This window comes from Anastrepha obliqua, chromosome 4 (assembly GCF_027943255.1).
Source record: "Anastrepha obliqua isolate idAnaObli1 chromosome 4, idAnaObli1_1.0, whole genome shotgun sequence".
Classification (NCBI taxonomy): Eukaryota; Metazoa; Arthropoda; class Insecta; order Diptera; family Tephritidae; genus Anastrepha; species Anastrepha obliqua.
The window spans coordinates 3,096,308-3,121,280 of record NC_072895.1 but is presented as its reverse complement, the minus strand read 5'-3'; the positions used below and the strand labels follow the sequence as shown (position 1 = coordinate 3,121,280).

The following is a 24,973-nucleotide window of genomic DNA, read 5'->3' as shown; positions in this document are numbered from 1 at the left end:
ATGTTTATGCAATATTGAATGTATGCTGGTCGCACTAATGCCTTAGATTGTCTCAATCTCACGATAGGTCACATGACGATCTTGCAATATCAGTTCGCGCACAGCATCAATGGTTTTCGGAACAACAACTGATTTTGGACGACCTTCACGAAATTCGTCTTGGAGTGAACTACGACCACGATTGAATTCACCATACCATCGATAAACACTGCTCCTTGATGGAGCTTCATCGCCAAAAAATGAATTAAGTTCATCCATGCAGTGTTGCTGAGTTAATCCACGTCGAAAGTTGTAAAAAATAATCGCACGAAAATGTTCACGATTTAATTCCATTTTTGGACCGAGATGAATCTTTTAAGTTACTGTAAACAACACAAATAGCGCTGGTATTTCAAAACGTTCTGAGTACGTAAAAGCCAAAAAATGTCAAACTTTGCGATACAGCTGTCAGTTGCCAGATTGCAACACCAGGGTTGCCAAATCCCTAGCACCCCTCATACTAGACAAAAATTTAAATAAAAACAAGCCAAATTTGGCAACTGAAATATTAGCAATCAAAATAAAATTAATATTAAGCAGCTAAATGTAAAATTTTCAGAAAATTAGATTTAGATAAAGTGAAATTAAGCAGGCTAGAATTGGATAATAAATCGTAGTCTCGAGAAGCGCAAGCAATGGGGGTATTACTCGAAAATTTAATCTTAAAGTTTGCTCCCTGAGACAACATATAACATTAAAGCTTATCCGGCGATGCCGTTAACTATACTGAAATTAAACGAAGGTGAAAGGACTGCACTTCTTTTTTCTAGAGACTATAAATTAATTAACTTCAACCGAGAATTACGGGATGAGAAATGAACTTCAAATCGGTGGGAACGTAACGCCTGCGTAAGAACTATTTTTTGAAGGCACTTTATTTCACATATTTATCGAAAGTTGGTTGTAAGGTCTCCAAATGATAACGCGGAGTCTAAGTGAGAATGCGGATCAGAAAATTCAGATGTATGTACGCATGAAGCCCAGAACCAAGTACGATTTTGAAAGAATAAAGTTGGTATGAGGACTGAAGGAAAATTTTGTAACGAATAAAACTTGAAGATCTGTAATTTCTGTTACAATAGAATTTGTAGAACTTTATTAAAAATGGTGTAGGATGTGTTAAAAATGTACTAACGCATCGAAAGCATTTTTTTAATATTCAAAGAGAGACGCGACCTCAAGCACCATCGACGTAGATTGTTCAAGTCGAGTTGAAACTTCTGAGCATCTACTGAGTTGTTAACAGATGAGACTCATTTTTGTAGTAAATCCCATCTACTCATGTCTAGCTGCGTTGGCGAAAGTCCAATGTGAGAAGTGGCTGGTGGGTTTTAGAAACATCCGTCACAAAACTGATTACTAAGTGGCTTGTAAGGTTTGGAAATGTGCTATCTGGAGATTCGCTTCAAAATATGAGTAGATAAACTTCAAATTATTTGTTTTGTTGAGTTCACTCGGTCAGAGTAGTTACACAAAATTTAATTCTTTTCAGAATTGTGCGAATAACTGCTTGAAAGTATAGACACAATTGTCGCAAGTTCTTGGGAAGGGAATGTGACTCATTTAAGCATCAATATTTAACCACTGCCCTCTTCACAAATGCCAATGCTAACATGTTAAATAAATAAGAACGTTTTCCATTAAGGTGATTATTTGTATTTGCGGCCATTGCACACACGTACGTACATTCATACATATGTAAGGGAAAATTTGATATGGCGCAGGAAAATGTTGAAGAGTCACGAAGAACAGCAACAAATGATTACATGATTTTTTAAGGATTTGAGACCGTTGCTGGTATAACTTTGTTTCTGGGGTGTTTTTTTTTTTAATATTAACTTTAAGAAATATTCTATATGAGCAATTAATTACTGGAAGTACCTTTACCTGCGTGATTGATGTTTTACGGTGGCCTGCCGCATATATCTGCATTCAGCAGAATACATCAAATATAAGCAACAACACTTGTGTTTATACTTCATAGGCCTTTGCTATATTTAAGCACATTTTGCATTGCTTTCTCTTTAAATAGCTGAACTTTTTCCTAATATATTTACTTGCAAATATATTTTGGCTTACTATCGATTAAGGTGTTAACCCATACACACATTGAGGCAAACAAACTCATACATAAGCAAGCATGTGCATGTGCGTGTTTTTTGTGACTCTCCATTTCACACAGACTGGCCTCAGCTGCGCCAAATATTTGGACATGCTTTTAGTCATATGAACGCATAAATACTCAAAGCAGCTTTCTGAGGCTCACACAATAAGCGCTCATCCACAATAAGTAAGGTCCCTAAAAGGTAGCATTTTGTTTTTTCCCAATTTCGTTTTTTCTCATTTGGCGCCACTCAAGCGTGGAGGTCTGTTCAATAGTGTACCATTTCTATCGTATCCTTTAGCGTGACCGAAATAATTTCGTGTGCCCTTTTTTGTGAAAGTTGCAATGATTGTTGTTGGGCTTGCGAATGGGCTTTTCTACTGACCTTGGTGCTTGTCTGTCCGAAACAGGTACTCAACCATTTTTTAAACTTTATAATATTCAATTCGGTTTCACTTATTGCCCCAAATTGGGGCAAATAAACAGGTTGGCTGGCATACGTATTGATTCTCATATGTCGTGAAAATTAATTTCTTATGACAATCAAAAGGGCACACGTGCTCTGCTCACCCATCGTATCCCTCGCCTCCAGCTGCTTGGTTGGTGATTGGGTCACATCGATTGTTCCGGTATTCGAGAGCACAAGCAAATTTAAGTTGCACCTAATGGCTGTTTGGTCGGTTCATTGGTTGGTTGGTTGGTGGGCCAACCTAACTGCCCTTGACCTGCATAATACCTCAAAACGCACACACACATACGCATATTTGTGGATGTATGTAGTTGCTTAAGCGTGCGGTTTTACTTGCTGCTAGTACGAAGTACTTTGCCACACTTTTTGCATTTTTCAAACCTCCCGCCACTCACGGCCGCTACCTCAATTTCCTCCTCTGCCAGCTATTGCAGCGATATAGCAAGGCGATTAGCGCGTGGCGGACAGCGATTGGCATGTACTTTAATATTGTATTAATAATTCTCAACGTTCAACTCACTCAAACCAGCAACAAAACGGAAAACAGGTAAGAACAAATAAGCAGGTGTCTCACATACCTGTGCACTTGTGTGTATAGGTGCATGAATGTGCATGTATGTATGTATGTAATTTTTGCCCACTAACGCGACTAGCGTCAAATACTAGAATCCGCGTACTTTAATAGTTTTTCTATTTTTAATACGCTCAATTAATATTTAGATAAGGTGTTAGTATTTGCTTTGACCCAAAGGGAGACAGGACCGTTGCATGAACGAGTGCGTGCATAAATACTTATAGGTATATGTGTACAAATATTCATATAAGGCACTTACATACTTACGTCAATATAAAAATAAAAACGAAGGTATTGGTATCTATCTCACTCCCATATTCTTATTTGAAATATGTATATACGTATGCATGTATTGGAAAGTGTTTGTATGTGAATCCGTTTCTGCTAATCGGACAACTTCATGTGTGGACGCAGTAATTGATTGTTCGCCGAACGTCAGCTGGTGACGTGCAATAATAGACATTATTAATGTATTTTTGCTTTGTGCCTCAATTTCTCATATTTCATATTTTATTCTATTTATGAGGATATTAAGTATAATTTTGTATGTTAAAATTATACTGACTTGCTATTTTTGCAGTACATGACTGCTTCATTAAGGGTGAGCTTCTGTGCAGTCATCCCTACAAATTCTGAACCACCTCACAACAAATTTGCTTTGCAGCAGAAGGAATTGCTCTTATATATTATTATTATATATATAAAGGGTTTTCCAATAACAGGTGATATTTTGAACAGTATTGCGCTATGGAGAAATGATTCACGATTTTTTATGGCTAGAATTGGATGGTATTGATCTGGACAACGTTTATTTTCAACAAGACGGCGCTACGTGCCACACAAGCACTGAAACCATTGATCTTTTACGAAAAGTTTTCGGACCGCGTTATCTCTCGATCACAATTGGCCACCGAGATCTTGTGATTTAACACCTTGTGACTTTTTTAATATATTTGTGGCCACGTGAAAAAGAAGGACTACACCAACAGCTCAGGGTCGATTCAAGACCTCAAAGATAGAATTCGTGAGGCTATCAAGGACATAGGGCAGCCACTTTGCAATTCGGATATGGTCCTGTAAGCGTGGTGGTAATTTGCTTGATGTGATTTTCCACTATTAACGGCATACCTTCCTCTTTATAATGAAATAAACATCCGACCATTTATACTAAAAAATAGCATTTTTCTTTGAATATGAAAATAACACCTCTTATTGGAAACCCCTATATATATGTGATCCCTTAACTCCTCAACCACTACTCTTCGCCAACGGACACGGTTTTGTGCTAGGGATCTTAGTTCATTCCACGATAATCCAAGAAACTCCATTTCAGCTTCTGTTGAGCGCCGCGAGGTGGTACGTGAGCTACCAATTCTGCTATCAGTTTGCTGATGTGAATTCCAGCGTAGAATTCGTTAAGCGATATTATCGTTGTTTTTTTCTTAGCGTGTGGCCAGTCTTAATGAATTTGAGTACAACTCAAAATATTTCGTTTAAAATATATTATAAATTTTTGAAAAATTTTATATTATATTTAAAATTTAATTATTTAATTTTTTCATTTATTCTGATATTAATTAATGGCAACTTCAAAAAAAAATTAATAAGGTAATAGAATAATTCTTGTTTCGCGTCAAGATGTAATTGGTCATTATGCAACTAGTGCGGCACTAGCCCCTTAATCAACCAGAATATATGCTGAATAGATGAATATGAAATGTTTCACGAGACATGGTGGCAGGGTAGGAATTCAAGCGCAGATCAAGGGATTGTGTTTTTAGTAAGCACTACTTAAGAACTTAATACCATTTAATTACAAGTTTCAGTTAATGCTACATTTATCTTTGAAAAATCGGTGCATAAACAAGTCAATAGGGGAAAAAGCTGCACGTAATGAAAAAATGTATTTTCGGGTCGTGAATAAGCTTCTCTTTTTATGTTGTTTTATGCTGTTAAAACATTTCGGTCAAACAGAAAAAAATCGGAGGGAGCTTGATGCTCACGGATAATGACCTGGCGGCTGCCGTAGCCGAATGGGTTAGAGCGTGACTACCATTCGGAATTCAGAGAGAAAACGTAGGTTCGAATCTCGGTGAAATACCAAAATTAAGAAAAACACTTTTCTAATAGCGGTCGCCCCGCGGCAGGCAATGACAAACCTTCGAGTGTATTTCTGCCTCCCTCCATTTGTGTAACAACAACAAGACGCACACCACAAATAGGAGGAGGAGCTCGGACGAACATCTAAAAAGGGTGTACGCGCCAATTATATATACATATATACATAATGATGACCTGTGCGCTGCCATGGTGCAAAATCCACGAGTGGTTTTCCCCCAAATCCTTTCTTTTTTGGTAAATTGTTTCACATACACGTCTCATAACGCCCAAATAATATTCCTTAATGACAGTCTGGCATTCCGTTAAGAATTCTTGTTGTACAATTCATTTTTACTCTCCTGGTGTCTGGATTGCGTTTTGTGCTGATAAACCTACGTCTTGTCTCTAGTAATGACACGTTTGATATATGTTTGGTCGTATGCAGCCTTAGACATCACGGCCTTGGCGATATCAACGCAGACTCAAAACCCAAATTATTAACTACGAGGTGCTGAACGCATCCATAAGGAATATTTAAGCCTTCTGATAGCTCTAAAATGTTCAATTTGCGGATATTGATGAACATTACTTTCACTTTAGTGATGTTTTCACCAGTTATAGTTGCCGACGTTCTGCCTCTGCGTTCATCATCCTCGGCGGAATCGCGATTTCTTCTGAAAAGTTCCTGCCGCTCGTAAACGTCTTTCTTCTTTAGCGTACCATTACTGATACGTTTTCTGATTATTTCCAAGGCTTTCGATTTGAAATATTGAATTTTGATTTAATTGAATACAAACTCGTTATTGCAAATTGAAATCCGTAAAAAATTGAAAGCACGGGCAGAGTTTGTCTTACTCAAGACTTACAAATAGATATCAAGCAATGGCGGTAAAATTTTGGTAAGAATGCAAACAAAAAAACACCTAGCGTCACCTGGCGGTAGTTTCAGGAACTTTTTGATCAAGGTATTATACAAGGTGGCCCAAAGTTAATTACCCTATCGCAAGATTTATAATTTTTACAATCAATCATGTTTGACATCTGTGAACTAAACAGCAAGAATGGAGAGCATGAGGATCAAAGTAAAGGTTTCCATCACTTAAAATATTTTTTTTATATTTATAATTAGGCACTGCAGATTTCAGTGTTATAGCATTTATTCCCTACAAGACAATGCTGAGCATTTTAGGCAAAAATTCAACCATATTTACAAGTACTTGGTTAATCTCTAATACATGCGCATTATCAGAATCACAAATACAACATTTTGTGGTTTGATTATTAGTGCTAATTAGTTTGCTCTCTTAGTTTGATCATTAGTGGCGAGAACTTTATGGGGACAACAATCAGTAGTTTGATCATTAGTACCTTGCAGTTTGTGATGATAGCAATGAGTAGTTCGATTATTAGTACTGAGCAGTTTGCGATGACAATAATGAGCAGTTTAGTTGTCTGCAGTCATTACATAACAAGAATAAAAATGATTAGTTGCCCTAGAGCATAGCGATATATTATATGTATTTTTCACTTATATGAAATTGCTAAGGGAATATCACATCGATAGGAGAAAGTGCTCAGTTTTTTCCATGGGTAGCACAAAAATGAATAGTTTGCTGAATACTTTTGTGATTAGTCATAATGATAATATGAGCACATATCTAATACTCAGCAGTCTTGCAGGGCTTTTTTGTTGACTATGCACCCTGCCGCGCAGCGCACGTTTGAAAATATTCAAAACTTAATGAAACTGGCAATTTTTAATGACCCAACATTTTCGAAATGAATTATAATTATTTTTATATGGTTCTCGCAGGAATGTGCGAGAATTTCATTTATCCGATTTATGAAAATGCCTGTAGCACTCCCAAAGGCGCCACTAGTCTACATGACAAGGATTCTTTTTCCTAAATCTCCATTCCATTCATTCCACATGATTTGCGTCTTTCTAGAATTGTGGTTTCGATTCAATTTAAGCAACAGTCATAATTAAAGACCCATTACTGTTAATTGAAACCCCATATTATCGCCACAAGTTTTATTACTCGACTCAAACTAAAACACTAATTTAGAACTATTTGAAAACTCTCATATGAAAAGTTATGAATGATTGCTTAAGTGCACATAAGCCAACTCCACTCTACGAAATTCACAAATTCGCCATCAAATCGTACGCATGCACAGGAAGGCAATAAACAATTATGAAATAGAGCAAAAGTTGGCTAATGCACTAAATCAACAAAGCAGAGAAGACTTGATCGTTAGTTGCTCCCAGCTGTTGAAATAAGATTTAGAGTACATTTGTGTTTGTTGCATGTTGTATGCACCAGCAATCTGCGACAGCAACGGCAGCCACTAACCGAAACAAGCTAATAAATACTAACATTACTTCAAAGCAACCGCAACGACAATCTGCGCCATCCAGAAGACAAACTCAGCTAATCAGAAGTAAACATAAATGCAGATGTATCTTTGGAGTTTTGACAATATAACTTAAGTGGCTTCAATAGATTTTGGTTTAAGGCCAATAAATTTGATCTCTGTTAGAAACATTTTGTTCCTATTTAACTTTTATTAATGCGATTACTAAAAACGTGTCTATATATGAGTGATTTACTAAAATCTGTAAAAATTAAAAATCAAAATCTTTAAAATTTAGTATCTGACAGGAAAAAAACTTGAGTCGACTTAAGTTGTTTTGCCAAAAGTCCGCAAATATGCGTAAGTATGCAAGCATATGTGAATGGGAGCTTGTATTTACTTACACATGAGTAGGGCATACTTTTAGTGAAGCTCTGTTAGATAAAGGGTTGAAGGTTAACAACTTTGCTCATTTCATTTCAAGCATAGCAAGTGTTGAATTTGTGTTTTACGCTTGTTTTGTACTTCCGCGCGGCTGGTTGCCTGTGAGTCACCTTCTTCTTCATCTTCTTGGGTTGCTAATACAGATGTTGTCCCTGGCTGATGTTTTTGTTACTGTTGTTGTAGTAGCAATACCAAATGCTGACTAAATAGATGAGGCTATCAACTGTTGTCCGAGTTGTGTGGCTTGAGTTAAGTTTATTAGGATTTAACTTTATTTTAAAGAAGGTTGCTTAGCAGCAAAAATGAGTTCGTTAAAATACGAATTAGGAAGAATTCAAATGCTCCTTTTCGTTGCCTGATGCATTTGATGCTTCATTTCCACAGTGAATAATTTCGCTAATATTAGTCACGTAAAAATCGATTCAACTTAAAGCGATTAGTGGAAAAGTAATAACCAATTTTATTTTCGGCCGCCATAGCCGAATGTGTTGGTGCGTGACTACCATTCGGAATTCAGAGAGAACGTAGGTTCGAATCTCAGTGAAATACTAAAATGAAGAAAAAGTTTTTTTTCTAATAGCGGTCGCCCCTCGGCAGGCAATGACAAACCTCCGAGTGTAGTTCTGGCACGAAAAAGCTTCTCATAAAAAAATATCAGCCGTTCGGAATCGGCTTGAAACTGTAGGTCCCTCCATTTGTGGAACAACATCAAGACGCACGCCACAAATAGGAGGAGTTCGGCCAAACACCCCAAAAGGGTGTATGCGCCCATTATATATATATATATATATATATTTATTAATTAATTATAAATATTTATATATACATAGACGTTTTTCTATACACATTTGTGCTGATTATTGTTCCTGACATATTTACAAATTTTACCAAAATGCTATCGGCCATAAATCAGAGCCATCGTCGGCAGTCCAATGGTATGCCATTAGTTTAGCCCTTTGCCTGCTTTTGCAAGCAAGATTGTTTGGGACACATTGGAACTGCCATAATATAAGCCCGCTTGCTTAAACACGTTTTTTATCAACAGAAAACAGCTTTTAATTTTAGCAATTTCCATATACCAACATATTTAATTCAAAATGCTTTCGTATGTCGCTCATACGCCATGTACACCCACCTACCCAACCTTTGGCATGCCATCATTATCCGTGGCAATATTCGCTATCTCCCATCGTCGTTTTGCTCACTTGCGTTGTCACAACTCGTTGTCTCGTTGTTTCGCTGCTTCCTATTGCTATTATTACTGTTATTGTTTCCTCACCTGTTTGCTGTTGCTTTTGGCCACAATATTGCGTGTTTGTGTCAGCTGCGTCGGCAACATAGTTGGCAACTGTTCAAATTTAAAGCGATACTTTGGTGTTTATGTTTGTGTTTGTGGTTGTTTACACTGTTCTATTTGTTGCTGTTTTTGTTGTTCATAAACTTTCAATGCGCACACAAGCATTAGTGTGTACGTCTATGTGGCCTTATAAGAGGTTAGTGTTAAGTTGATTACTGTTTGTGGTGAATATGAGTTTACGTAGTAGGGGGAAAATAGTGAACTAAATCGAGACAGATATTTCTAAGTGAAACTAAGCTATTCGAACAAAAAGTAATTTTTATAATTTATTTTTTTATCAACAATTATCCGTAATTAGAGTTAGGGTTTATAATAATAATTTTTTTATGTCGGAAATGACAAAAATAGTTTTTTTCATAAAATATTTCGATGGGACTCGCTGTATGGTGTTTCACTTACTAAAGTCAGTGAAGGCTGGCCAATCTTCCCACTTCTAGTGGTTGTAGACAGGGGTTGTTAATAATATTTTTGATTAAAATGCCAACAAGGTAAATTTTTGCTCCATTTCTTCTTGCGGAATTCAACCTCAATATTCCCTTATGAGCGACGTGCCGTTTTTTAAAACCGTTTGCTGCACACCACATTTTGAACTTAATGAGCTTTTCCGATACTTAATTAGTTTGAATTTTCACTCCAGCAGCTTAGATATGTCGGTCTCACTTTTCACCGTATCTTCTCTAAATAAATGGTTAGCGGTGGGATATATCGAAATGTTTGCCCTGCTCATGAATTTTTTTGTAGCAGACCAGTTTTAGATTCGACGTTTAAAAACTTGTTGCATGAAGGGAGCAATGGCTTATCAGTTGTTTTTATTATTGTTATTGTTCGTGATTCAGTGCACAGTACACACATATGTACATATATCTCTTCATACGATCAGATACAAATAATCGAAGAGAATTTCTGCCAAAGAGCACCGCAAAAAACCACTGCCCGATTTTAACAATGTTAATATTCTTTTTATTTTTTTGTAAATCTGTGGGTCGTAAATGAGTGGATAGCGGAATATGGTAACCTGTTTTTTATTTAAAAAAATGTAATGTAAAAAAGGCGGCCGAATGGGCTACCAAAACACCAAAATGAAGAAAAAGTTTTTTCTAATAGCGGTCGCCCCTCGGCAGGCTACGGCAACCCTCCGAGTGTATTTCTGCCATGAAAAAGCTCCTCATAAAAATATCTGCCGTTCGGAGTCGACTTGAAACTGTAGGTCCCTCCATTTGTGGAACAACATCAATACGCCCCCCATAAATAGGAGGAGGAGCTCGGCCATACACCCGAAAAGGGTGTACGCGCCAATTATATACATATACTTGTATATAATGTAAATAAATAGAAGTATTGAATTGGGTATCAAAAGAAGTGTCCTTAGGAAAAAACGATTCCAAATACAAAGTGTTTTGTAGCTTTGCCACCAGAATTCTAATGTAAAGTAGGAATTTACTACGAATTCATTTATTTCATTTATTTTTTCGTTTACAGAGGTCCTTACGTTCTACTAAATGAGTTAAGCGTTTGAAATAAATCCAACTTAAGGTTAAATTCATTTAAATTAACATTTATAACTTCGCAAGAGTGTTGCGCAGATGCATCTGGATATCGGCTCCTTTTATGCATAATTAAATGTATGTACAGCGACTGCAAAGGGGTAATGAAGGTTTAGCAAATGGTAAATTGCACCACAGCCTACTAAGCCATTAAGAACATTGTACATAAACATTACTGAAAAGTAACTTCTTCTAACAGATAAGCTCTGCAAATCAAAAAAGTTTACTCCTACCCAAATATTCGAGATAATCATTTGGCCATAGTTGGCCAGATAACTTTGTGAAAACTCCTTGCACTCCTTCTATTTTATTTGAATGAGTTTCGCAGCTAATAGCAGTCTAGCTAATCTAGCAAATATCTAGGAGACTGCCAGATTGCAATTGAAAGTATAAGGACTAGGCAAAGCCAAATTTTTTAACCTCTAGGTGTAAATAGTGAATAGTGCACCGCGTATAAAAATTTTCAAGGTCACTTTGAAGATTACTGCATTCAGACACTTTACGAATTCTCAGAAATAACTTCACATCATCCGCAAACATTAAATGTTTCTTTTTAACAAAATGATTTGGCAAATCATTAATAAGAACGAAAAACAATGGTCTGCGGCCCACCTGAGGCATTCCACATCAAGCGTTTACTTGTCGGACGATTGCGCGGTACGCATTTTCATAAAAAGCTTCCCACAGTTAAAAAAGTGATTAAAAATTTTGAAAGCGTTCGTTTAGTTCCGAAGATAGAGAGTTTGTTCATAGGAATAGTATGATCAACATAGTCGAAGATTTTGAAAAAAACTTTATAAATAACATCAAGTTAAGCTGGATCTTCAAATGCATTGATAATTTTATTGACAATTAACGTAAGATTGCTGCAGGTAATCTTTAGTGACATAAAACCATGCTGGCATTTCGATATTGCAGAATACATCTTGTTGGAGCCAAGTTGCAATTCAACCATCTATAGTTTGTAAAAGTACAAAAAAATATCAACCTTGTTTTAACTTCTTTACTTCTTCTTCTTGTATTAATGCTTACTGTGACTCAAGGCACTTCAATAAAGTTCTTTATACGAAACGGTCGTGATTGTATTTTTCCATTGCGTTTTTCCACAGAGAATTCTAACACATCTTAATAAAAAGTTTCGTTTTAAGCATGAGATCAAACAGCTTTGAAAAAGTACTTTGTTTCACGATGGGTCTGTAATTGCATATATTATTACGATCGGCTGATTTATGAATGGAAACAACTGAACATAATTTTCGAGGATCCAAATAAACCGCATTATCTATACGTTTATTAAAAAGTTTAGCTATTGTGCTAGAAATGTAGGTTGATTGTAGTTTAATAAATGGGATCAAGGCCCGCGGGTCCAAAGTATTACTATTTTTCAGATTAGCGCTTCCGAGTTCGACATCATAGGGGGCTACGGTAAAACTTCCCATGGCCTCCAACGGCAAAGAGTCAATTGTATGGTTATTATTTGAGTCAGACTTATCGTAAACCTCTTGAAAAAAATTGCAAATAAATTAGATGAGTTGCAACATTTCCATAAAAAAACTAGTTGGATAAGAGTTTGTTTGCAGCTGGAGTTGATGTAATACCAAAAACTATTGTGGTTGCTTCGATTCTAGACTCAGTTGAATAACAAAATATTGATATCAAACTGAAGACTTTTGAACAAGTTTAAAAAGTAATATATTTAGCTAAGATTGCCACATATTTTTTAGAAATTAAGAAATTTTTACAAAAAAAAAAACAAAAAACAAAATCAATTGTCAAGCTCACAAATTATTTTTGTAAAAGTATCAACATAATTTAAAATATTGCTTTAATCCATTAATAATTTTAAATGGGGTTGCCAACAAATTTTAAATAGAAATTTAAATTAACAACATACTTGATTTAAAATATTTACTGAAAATATTAACAACAATTCTTAAAAAAGAAAATGAAAAAAATACAGATGTATGAAGTCTTAGGATGAGTGTATCACGCACATTGGGCACGTTTTAATTAAAATGTATTTTTTAATGGCGTTGCCACTTAATTTTCAATTCAGAAAGTATTGGAGTTAAACAAAATAAAGTTTGTGTCACTACTTTTTTACGGAATAATAATAGAAAAAGCTTTTTCTAAGAGTGGTCGACCCTCGGCAGGCAATGCCGAACCTTTGAGTGTATTTCTGTCATGAAAAGGGTCCTTATAAGAATCATTTGCCGTTCGGAGTCGGCTTAAAACTGTAGACACCTCCATTTGTGGAACAATATCAAGATGCACGGCGCGAACACCTAACAGAAGTGCATGCTCCAATTATTATTATTATTAAATACTTTAAACGCAAATGAGGCCGCGGCATCAGCTTAACTTGTTTTCTGCTCTACTGCCTCTTAATTGTTGGAATATAATATTATTAAATGCATCAATAACTTCCGAATCAACCCAGTGGACTAACATAACGCAAACATCTAACTGTTTTTGCAGCAACACTCGGCCGACGGCGCATCTGCAGATGGTTGCTTACAAGACGGTGTTTGCTTGTTGGTTTTGTTGGTGGAAACACTAATACTTCAATCTCTAATCGTAGACTGGTGTGGCTTGCGGCTGCTCCAAGTGCACCACAATCAAGTGGCGTGTAATAGTGACAGCTTGGGATCTCCCACATGATATGTGTCGGGGCAGATGTGTGTATGCATGCGTATGATATGTTAGTAGCGAATAAGCAACTGTGTGCATGGGAATCGCAATAGGAGGTGGAGAAGGAAGCAGGCAGTGATTTACATTGGTTGAGAACGCGGCCTTTAAGTGAGTTGTGTGTGTCTTCAGGGTTTATTCGAGCAATATCGTCTATGCCAAAATATGCCCCTGGCGCATGTGCACATGCAACTGTTGCAGACACACACAAATATGTACGCCTAAATATTCAACCAAATAAGCTGGTAATTGTTAGACGAATGTGCACTTGTTGCACTTAAATAGGCATTTAATTTGATTAATTGGCATCTACTGGTAATCGTTTTCCGATTTGCATACATTTTGTCATCACTCAAATGTCGCATATTTCAGGCACTATTTAATTATGCAACTTAAGTGATTAGAATGCTGAGGGGATGTCTTGGAGGAAACGAATTTTTATTTCTTCACCTTTGGTTAGTTGAATCAAACGAAAATATAATTAGACTATATTTGTTAACTGGTGGCTTTCTCAAATAAATTTCTGAAAAGCATAGCTTACATATGTATTTATTAATTTGCTGTAAGACTTCGATGCATTGCATCCCCTGGTAGCAAACTTTTATAGGTATCTAGTAGGCCGGGTCGATTTGTGGGGAGGCAAAAAAATCGCCCATTGCCAATCGCCGCTCTGTGAAAATCATATTCTAGGGATCAAAATAAGAAACTTTGCCGAAGGAACCATACCTCTAAAACGAATTCTGATTTCTCCCAATTTGGGTCGAACTTTTTAGTTTCTTTTCTCATGTAAAGGCCAAAAATGGTGATATTTTGAAATGATTGTATGGGGAACCCCCCAGGGGAGTTCCAGGGGATGTGCCACTGGCATGGGTGGATCGGCCGTCCAAAGTTAGTGGGGGTTGGTCATACATTTGGACTCGATTGGAGCACTCTAAATGGGTCAAAGTGGGATTTTTCATTCGACCCAAATTGGGGGACATCAGTATTCGTTTTAGAGGTATGGTTCCTTCGACAAAGTTTCTTATTTTGATCCCTAGAATATGATTTTCACAGAGCAATGAGCGATTTTTAAATCGACCCGCCCTAGTATCTAGTGACAGAGCACTCGACGGCTCTTGAATAATGGGAATTGCCTCAACTCAGCGCGTGCTCGGTAAGTACATCGGTATGCTGCTACCTTGTTGATGAAGAGATTTGTACAAATTTTCCAGAAATGATGAATAATGAAATTTTAGACCATGCCGTTTTAATGATTTGAATTAAACGATTTTTGTCATCAAATTGTAGCCCATTTTCATAAACCTTACGAGCAAGCTATGCCCGTAGATTTGCAATAATGTTCAGATCTGGGGAAAATGGCGGTCATGCTAAGGTTTGAACATTCTGGGACACAATCCAGGTTTTGACGCCACTTGAAGTGTGAACGGGTGCATTACCCTGTTGAAAGATCCAATGCATAGGTCCAAATGTTTGACGAACCTCGAGCAAATGTAATTCCAATAGAGATTTATAGCTGTTTCCCGTCATTTTGTAGTCTACAATTTTCAATTCGAACGCGCCATAGTACCATATTGCTCCCCGTACCACAACACCACCTACACGGCTGTCGACTCAAGTACCTTTCTTCCTCTCTTGAGTCATAGAAATAGTAATTGCCTACATGTGGCCCATCCAGATTGAACTTCTTTTCGTCACTAAATACTACTTTTTTCCTTTCACCGGGAATGGTATTGGTTAGCCATGTGGTCCCTTGTAAAATCAAGGCAACATTCTTTGCAAATTTTATTCAAAGATGTTTTTTTGAAGTGAAACTTCTTAGGCGTCGATGGACAAAACCATGCAACGTTTTGGGCCTTTTCGTTCCGCGAGAGAGAGAGAAAATAGATATAACGTAGAGTGCGCTACATGCACTTTTTTTGTAATTTTTTATACTCTCTCTGAACGGTGAATTCGCCCTGTTGGAAGAGCGGAATGTAATGGAATCCTAAGGATTTTAGGGGTTTCCTTCGGTCTCAAAGCCATTGAAGTTCTGTTTTTGTAAGTCTTATCATAGGAGGCAAGTGGTTTCAACAACGTTTGGATTTCGACCAATCTTTTAGCGATTTGAAAGTGCCTCTGAGGTCAAAATATCGATTTGACCTTTTTCGCGATATTTTAAACCTTTCTGCTTTCCCATTTTATTAGAATAAAGAAGTATTCGACCAAACACAATGAATGCTTAAAAAAACGACCCTTTTCACAGCATTTAAAATACATTAACCCTAGGACTTATACCCAAGTACAGGTGTGGCCAGTAGCTACTTTGGAGTGATGTAGCTCCTAAATCGCTAAAGATATTGACTTGAAATTTTGATATAGGAAAACGAAGTAAATATACGCCGATTGGTGTCTTATTTGTCATGCTAGGTCTATGCATTGATGATATATAAGCTTTCAAAGTTGACACGTACGACTTCTTATACCCGGGTGTAGGTGTGGCCAGTAGCTTTTTTCTCGTTTTGTGAAGGAAAAACATTTTTATTTATTATTTTCTTTATAAAATATTATTTTATTGATTATTTCTTATAACTAAATATGCAAACAAATTTAAATTATTCAATTGTCTTCATTATTTTCACAATTATTACATGTAAATGTATTTGAAGAATGCTGTATGCATATTGGGCGCTGACATATTCTGCACATGTTACGCGTTCGTCTTCTGTGTTGGTCATGGATGTAGCAGAGAAAACAACTTCCAACCTGCTGTTTCTTTGGTTTTGCACCAGCAGCTGCAGACGTTGATGGCCTATTGTCAGCACTTCCTTGCAAGGCCGTACTTATGAATTTCGCGACTGCAATTTTTGTGTTGAAGTTCCGCATCACTTGCTGATTCACCGACCGCTCTTCAATTATGAGCATAGACAGTTCCTTGGCGAGTCGGCGAAGAAATCTCTTACGCTTCGCATTGGTGCATCTGATGTTGGGATTATTCTCATAATATATGATGTACGGTGCCAATGCCGTCAAATCAATCATATTGAAGAATAGGGACAACGGCCATCGTTTTGTCATCCTTTGGCAAGTATATTCTCCAAGCAATTGGTCCATCACGTCCACTCCTCCTTTTGTCTTGTTATAAAACTCGATCACTTCTGGTTTGCCGCTTTCGCCAATGTGATCATCGTCATGCATTGATGATAGTAATATAACTGCCTTGTTTTTTTTCGGCACATAGGAGCATATACATAGATATGTTGGGCCTAAAACCGAATGTACTTTACCTCTCTGCACGATCTTTGTGTGCCAACATCTCCTTTGGTATGTAGGGCTTATTTTTCCGCAGAGTTCCAACTGCCGTCAAATTCATGGATTACAATCTTTCCAGTAGATTTAGGGATTTAAAAAATTGTCCATCGTTATATTTCGGCTGGTTCCATGAAAGCGGCTTACTAAATCCTTCACCACGCGTTCACCCTGGTTAGTTTCCCGTCCCGTAGGTGCTTGGCCAGTATATATTTGTCCATACAGTGGATATGCGTTTTTGGCATCACATACCCACCACACTTTGATGCCATATTTTGCCGGTTTCGATGGGATGTATTGCGTGAAACGGGTGCGGCCACGATATGGAAAGCGCTGCTCGTCTACCGTTAGATATTCACTTGGCACCGACCACAAGTCCGGCGCACATTCGGCATTACTGCGGTTAGCGCCAGTCATAATAAGCACTCCAATGAACGCATACATTTCGCTGAAAGTAACCTTCTTCCATGTTTTTGGTTCCTCTGGATGTTTTGCGTTTAATTCCCCATATGTAGCTTCTGCTTTTTTGTTGGTGCAGCGTACTATAATATCCACCATTTCCGGAGTCATAAAACATTTATATGTATTGACTATTGACATCATAGTAGTTGATCTTGCGAGCCCACTTCGCTGTCGCAAAATATTTTGTTGCCTAGTTTGGCGTGCAAGTCGTGGCTGTGAGCTCCATATTGTACCATCACGTGCTACGAATTCAGCTGCACGTAAATTAATCTCCTCAGAATCATCTGCAGCATTGGATTCATTGTCAGATTCTTCGTAATCAGCCTCATCTACCTGGGCATTGTCAATTATGTAATCAGGGTCTTCTACATCCGATTCAAGCACGCTATCTGCTACTGCTACTTGTTCGCTTTCATCACCTTCAGGGTCGGAAAATTCAAATAATTTATCATCTGAGATTTCGTCAAACCGGTTTTGTATGTACTGCTCTTTTTCAGCGTCAGATAATCTATATAAAAATAATTAATTTTTATTCCATTTATGAAATTATATTTGAGTTATTTGTATTTACCTCATATATTGATTCGAAGACAAATATTCTATGTTCCTTCTGCTATCCATGTTGTAATATTTTAAATTTTTGCTGACTTGTTATTTTCACAAATATAAATCAACTTCACACTTCAAAAGAACGCTTTACAATGAATATAAACTCGCAAAACTGCCGTTTATATAGCTGCAACCCTTAAGTTTCTGGAAGCATTTCTTACCTGCCAGGTGTTTGTCAGCAAATTCTAGCAAGGGTACAATATAATGTCTTCTTCTAAATAATTAAGAGTGCGCGAAAAAGGTTGTATTCCAAAAATCCTAACAACAAAGAAATTATTGACTTCTTAGAAATAACTTAGAATGCGCGCAATTCTTAGAAGCCGGCTACAAATATACATATGTTTATAACTACTTAAAATATTCGCAAGAAAGTCAGCTACAACATTGCATTAAAAAAAATAACTTGTTTCTCAGAAAAAATGAGAAAAAACGGGTAAAACAGGCTACTGGCCACACCTGTACCCGGGTATAAGAAGTCGTAGTAAAAGTTGGGTATAAGTCCTAGGGTTAAAATAATCTTGGAAAACTGAGTGCCTCTACTCAAGTGAACCAATAAATCAAGCACAGTTTTACAGCTGCTGAAGTTTTGCACCTGCGAAATACCGTTGGGTGGAGTATCACTTTGGTGCACGTTTATTTTCGAGCAAAGTACAGTCCTTCAATTATCAGTAAACCTTTTTACCAGATAAAATGGGATTACTTTATGTAGACACCATTTTCTTCCATAAAAATGACTGCCTCTAATCAAGTGAACCGGACTGTATAATTTTTTTAGCAGAGCCTGGCCATCAAAGCCGTTATTTGACATTTTCAACGCTGCGGCAACATAAACTTCATTCCGCAAACCGAATTTAATTCAACTTTTTTGGCCCACCGAATCAGCCATTACAAAAATAGGCTACTTCCATAAAACCCGTATAAATCTGAAGCTAAAGGAGATAATGGCGGGACGTTTGAGACAGCTATGATTCAATTAACAGCACTGCCAACCCAAGTATAAGTAAGCTTCCATTCTAATCACGGAATATATTCCTTCTCGAATCAATTTCGAACTAAAAATTGCTAACCATTTGCTAGCTTAGCTCCCAAACCATTTACGTAATTGACTAACCATTTTTGTACTCTTTCAATTATTAATAGCCACACTTTTTCCTGCATTTATTTCACATACTTTTTCTTGTTTGTTGTTTTTTATTTCACAGATAAATTACTTGAGTGGAATTGAGTTATTGTGATTGTGTTCAAGTGCCACACAAAGAACCGCAAAATAGCAGAACTGCAAAAAGTGAGAGAAGAGAAGAAGAGAAAGTGCTTAGCTGGCACAAAAACGATTGAATTCAAATGGAACGACATGAATAGCTCACACACATGAAAACCTATGCACTGAATGTAATAAATCACGCCTGTGCAAATTCCCCAAAAACAACAAACAAATTTGAATATGAATGACATTCCAATGCAACTCGAAGCAAATGAAGAGGAAGAAAAGAAAAAGAAGCGACAGCAGTACAAATGTTATACAGATATCACAGCAACCACAATCACACAAAGAATAACATCGAAACCGACTCTCGCAGTTGAACTAATGTCACCCAACAATTGAAAAATGTTGTGGCTGTTAAACAAAAACAGTTCGACCCCAACATACCGAATATCGAAAATAGCTATAGCACTCGAAATAAAACAAACCCAGCAACAACAACAAACAAACTTGGACGAAGCTCATCCCTCTTCTTTAATAAAACATTTACAACAACAATTGCAGACACTGCAAAGACAACGCGAAAGGCTTGACTGGTGCAGAGAGGCGGGAATGTTAACTTCACAGCTGGAGGCTATTGAAGCTTCATAGTATCGAGCATAAAATAAAAGGAAGGGTAAAGAACATACAATGGAAGAAGAAAGGTTGGATGAGCGAGAGAATGAAAAAGGAGAGGCTCTTGCTCAAGTTGCTCCGAATGTTTGGAGTAGTCAAGAAAGAAGGCGGGACCAGTTGCCGAGAGTTGTAAGTGAAAGCCTCGTTTCAACGGTAGTTGTAGTAGGCGAAGAGAAACGACCACCTGAAGGCATACTAAAAGAAGCTGTGGAGGAAAGGGATGTGGAGTTTGAATCGGAAAAGAAGAAAGACGCAGCCGAGGAGCACTTGGAGGTCGTGTTCGATGCTGATGACATCCCAACGCCTCGAGCCCTAATGAAGGTCGACAAAGCGGTCAGCACCAATGACACTCTCGAGGATTTGCAACGAGCTCTCACCTATGAGGTTATTTTCAGCACATTGCTGGAGAAGAAAGTAATGGCCATCAAGAGAGAGTGTGAAGAGCGTAAACGTGCAAAGCGCATGAAACGCAAATCGATCGGTCGGATTTTCTTCAGTCGTAAACTATTCGGCGGCTCGCGCAAGGGACGTGGAGATAGCGAGCCTGACGTGTTCATGCGCGGCGATTTTGGCGCAATGATTGCATCACCAACGACATTTCGTACCCCAAAGACTGCCAGAAAACCGAGTGGGCGTGTGGCCGGGCGACAGGTCGGCGATGAAATTGAAGTTGTCTCATCCGCATCGAATGGCAGTCACCGGTCGCAGTTAGCACGTACAATACTCACGAAGACACAGAAGGTTAAAACAAGGCTGAGCACTGCCCCCACTGCCCATAGCGGACAGACCGCTGAGGACAGTGTTACTAGCACGCTTAGTAACTCCTCGGACAAGCCTGATGTAAGCGTTGGCGATAGTGGTGGTGGTGGGGGTGGTGCTGGTGGTGGTGTTGGTGTTGGTCAACCGGTGGTGAAGCGCAGCTTATTGGTACGCGCTCAAACGCATACTCCGGCTGAAATAATGACGTCGAGTTCAGGCTCTGGAGATTCAAGAGCGGCCATGCACAGGCATTCACTTTCAGTAATTAATGGTAATGGTAATGGAAATGGTGGTATGGGTGGATTGCCTGCCTCACTGTTGGAACGCACTTATGATACGACGTCACTGGCCAGCGGCTATGAGAATGGCACTGGTGCACGACTGCACACCTCGACAATGGCTGACGATAGTCTAACTTCGTTACGTGACAGCATCGAGAGTTTGTCGTTTGGTAGCTCGCGTTGCACTGTAAGTTTTGGTGGCGCTGAGATCATACCAGAGGAAACTGCCTCACTTTTGTACGAGCGTGCACGCATTGCCAAACGTTTGCGTGTATTGGAAGCGAAATCCATTAGCGCACAATGCAGTCCCATACTGCCACGACATTTGGTCGCAACAATAGCAGCTCCGGAGCCGAAGCCACCATTGGCGCAAGCAACTGTGAGTATTGAAAATGATAAGGTCTCCACCTCGGCTAAACATAGAATCACGCCCACCACTGCCGTTCCCTACACCGCATCGTCCAAAGCTGCCATCTGTACCACCGCTGGCGGCAGCGTTATACCAACAATCCCCACCAGCAATAAAATTACCCAAACAAAGCAACACATCTTTCGCCACCAAGTGTCTTATACGGACAGCACTTATGGTGGAGCAGGTGACTTTGGCGATGCATCAGCCTATTCACGGTACATCTCACGGCAGAATACTTCCGAGGAGAGCGCAAATTTGACTGTCAGCACATTGTTGAATCAGAGCGACTCATTATCGCTGCATGCACCCATCTGCTCGCCCACCACATCCTTCACCGGTGGTGGTGGAGTTGGTGCTGGTGCCTTCATGTTAGGTGATCGCTTCAAATCGAAGAGTACAAGTCTGTTAGTGGTCGGCGGCAATGGTCGCATTCGTCCACCACCGCTGCCACCACAATTATTGCGCGCCCCCTACGCGCCGGCTACCATGCCGGTTACTGATGATGGCTTTGTAAGTGGGACAATGCCGAGCAATATTAGTCATAGTGAACAATTAGTAGATAGTATAAATAAAAATGCATTCGCTTCCTCTGGCGCCGCACAGCCAGAAATATCATCTAACGCACAAAAGCCAATATCCTCGCACCCCACAACTATCGCTACGACTACTCCTGCTACTGCAACTGCAATGTCTTCACAGTTATCATCGCCTCCTCCTACACTCTACTATGCCGCTAATGCGCCTGGCACATTGGAGACCACTACGGCTGTTATAGCGTTGAACGGCTCTGGTTTTCGGAATGGCGCCATCAATGGGGTTATTGTGGCCGGATCAGCGGTGCCTGCGGATACGGCTAAGTTGAATCGCATGACTTCTACATCGACCGGCTCCAGTGTGGCGCCGACCGGCTGCTGCACCACAACGAAATCCTCTTCACGCGATCGCGAGAAAGACAAGCAACGCTTCAAGCCCAGCTGGCCGTCAGGGCAAAGCGGCAGCGACGATGAGTATCGAAAGCGCAAACGAAAATATAGTAAGTGACTCGGACTCGGCACACATACATACACATTGCTGCGGACTTTTGCCAAAACAACTTTACTTCAAAGTCAATAAATTTAGATCCCTCATTGGAAAATTGTATATTCCATACAGCTACTAAGGTGGTTACTTAAAATGTGGCTATAAATGCTTAATTGGTCAAATATTTTGTAAAAATAGGAAAATTAGTATCTAATAGGAAAAAAGAGTTAAGTCGGCTTAAGTAGTTTTGTCAAAAGTCCATAGATATTTAAGATAAAGAATATTACACGGTTAATTAAATTCTTTTTTTGCACAGAACGTTACCACAGATGTTCAGACCCCGTTCTAGTATATCCAACGCCAAGTGGATTACAACACTGCATACTTAGTATGCCACCTAATGAACCTGTGTAAGTAGTTGTGGGCATATTTGTGTATCAATTAAATTTTCACAGAAATTCCCACCCACTGACTCCATTTGTAGCATAAAATTTGCATAGTTTAAGACAAAACTGTTAGTCACAGATGCTTAATTCCAATCTATTTTCGTGTATTTCTATTTTCTATTTTTCATTTCCAATATTCCTTTGCGCAGTCAACTGCAGTACAATGATGATTTTGCTTACGACATGCAAATCCAAATGGAGTCCGACAAAAACGACGACCTTGAAGAAATAGTTCCAAGCAGCCATCGCCGACATCGAAGACATCGGTAAGTTCAACTCACACATAGACATTTCAATCAATAAGAACAAATTGTGGGTTATATTTGATTAATGTTAATAAATCGTGTTGGCACTGAATGCAAGGAGTGAAGTAGAGAAAAATTTGCCAACAACGATAGACAGCTGAGCACAAAGGCACAGACAGTGTCTTAACTAATGAACTCTGAAGCAAAAGACAGTAGAAGAGCGAAAAAATAGAGCAAGTAGTGTTAAAGAAATAGTTCGATAGATAGACACGATAACCCGCCTATCCCTCCATTACTTACAAAACTTCATTCGAACGCAGTTGAATGATTTCATGTCAAGTGATCCAAGTATTTTGGACATTGTGCAAATTTTTCCGAAAATTTATGTTTTTATTTATTTATATTTATATATTAATTAACCAACAGGATGCTTTCGGATAAGATAAATAGATACAAACAAAACCTTATGACAAAATACTTAACACATACAAGTGAATCTTAGTGTAAGAAAAATCATAGTCTAAGGAAGAAGACGAAGCATTAAATTGAGCGAGCGTCCTCCTAGAAGGATCATCCATTCCATAAACAGTGTTAGGAATACTCACAAAATGTAATTCGTTGCAACGGAAAATGCGTGAGGGAGCACTAGAATTAATTTTATTGAGCAGCTACCGACAATCTGTTGAGTCCGCACAAGTAACGCGTGATTTTTTAGCTATTATCTTTTTAAACAGTTGGTTTAAACAGCTGACGCACGTTTCGTGTTTTGTTTCACTGTCAAACATCTTCAGTTTGGTCTATATTTTTTTTATAAAAATGCGTGTTCTGTTAAGAAAGTTTATCGGGCGCTTCTTCCATTTTTTGGTCAGTTTAATCGACCCACTGAAGCGGCTATTCGAGCTATTGTGACTAAATTTAGAACCAAATTTACATTATTGGACATCAAGCCCCCAATATGCTTACGTAAAGTGCGAACTGAAGAAAATGTCGACCTACCGCAACGCAGAATTTTTGGTGAATGGGCTCTAGGAAAGTTGGCCGAAGATCCACTTTTTTATCGAAAAATTGTGTTCAGCGGCGAAGCTCATTTTTGGATAAATGGGTACGTAAATAAGCAGAATTGTGGATTTTGGAGTGAAGATCAGTCAGAAGAATTGCAAGAGCTACCAGTGTATCCAGAAAAGGTCACAGTTTGGTGCGGTTTATGGGCTGGAGGTATCATTGGACCGTACATCTTCAAAGATGCTGCGAATCGTAACGTAACTGTGAATGGTGAGCGCTACCGTGAAATGATATCCAACTTTTTTTTGCCCAAAATGCAAGAGCTTGACTTCAGCACGCATAACAATGGACTTGGTGGTTGGAGGCAAGTTCGGTGAACATTTGATTTCACGTTCGGGACCTGTCAATTGGCCACCCAGATCGTGCGATATAACGCCTTCAGATTATTTTTTGTGGGGCTATGTTAAAGCTCATGTCTATTCAGACAAGCCTGCTTCAATTAACGCATTGGAAGACAACATTAAAGCATTTATAAGTGAGATACCGGCGGAAACATTGGAAAGAGTACGCCAAAATTGGACTAAGCGGATGGACCATTTGAAGCGTAGTCGCGGTCACCATTTGCATGAAATAATCTTCAAACATTAAATTATATGGACTGTACTATCGATTTAAATAAAAATTGCATGCATTTTTCTGAATTTTACGTGTGTTTTTTTCAAAAACTTTCCTATAGCTCTTAAAAAATCACCCTTTATAAAAGACAAAACACATCGACAACAGAACACGCATAGACTCTAAGGACATGAGATTTATTAACAAGCAACGAGAGCATCAAGACGGAATGGAATCAACAAATTTCATCGAGCGCAAAGCAAAGCGCAAAAGCACTGTGAACA

General features: G+C 38.4%; 1 protein-coding gene across 1 annotated transcript in view; it reads left to right on the top strand.

The window, feature by feature from the left end:
* The first annotated feature begins 19,924 nt into the window (after window positions 1-19,924).
* The window catches only part of LOC129246361 (uncharacterized), a 110,186-nt gene continuing 105,137 nt past the window's right edge, over window positions 19,925-24,973 (top strand). The window contains 3 exon segments of the mRNA XM_054885115.1: window positions 19,925-22,394; window positions 22,698-22,791; window positions 22,977-23,093. Coding sequence (XP_054741090.1) covers window positions 19,925-22,394; window positions 22,698-22,791; window positions 22,977-23,093 — 2,681 coding nt within the window.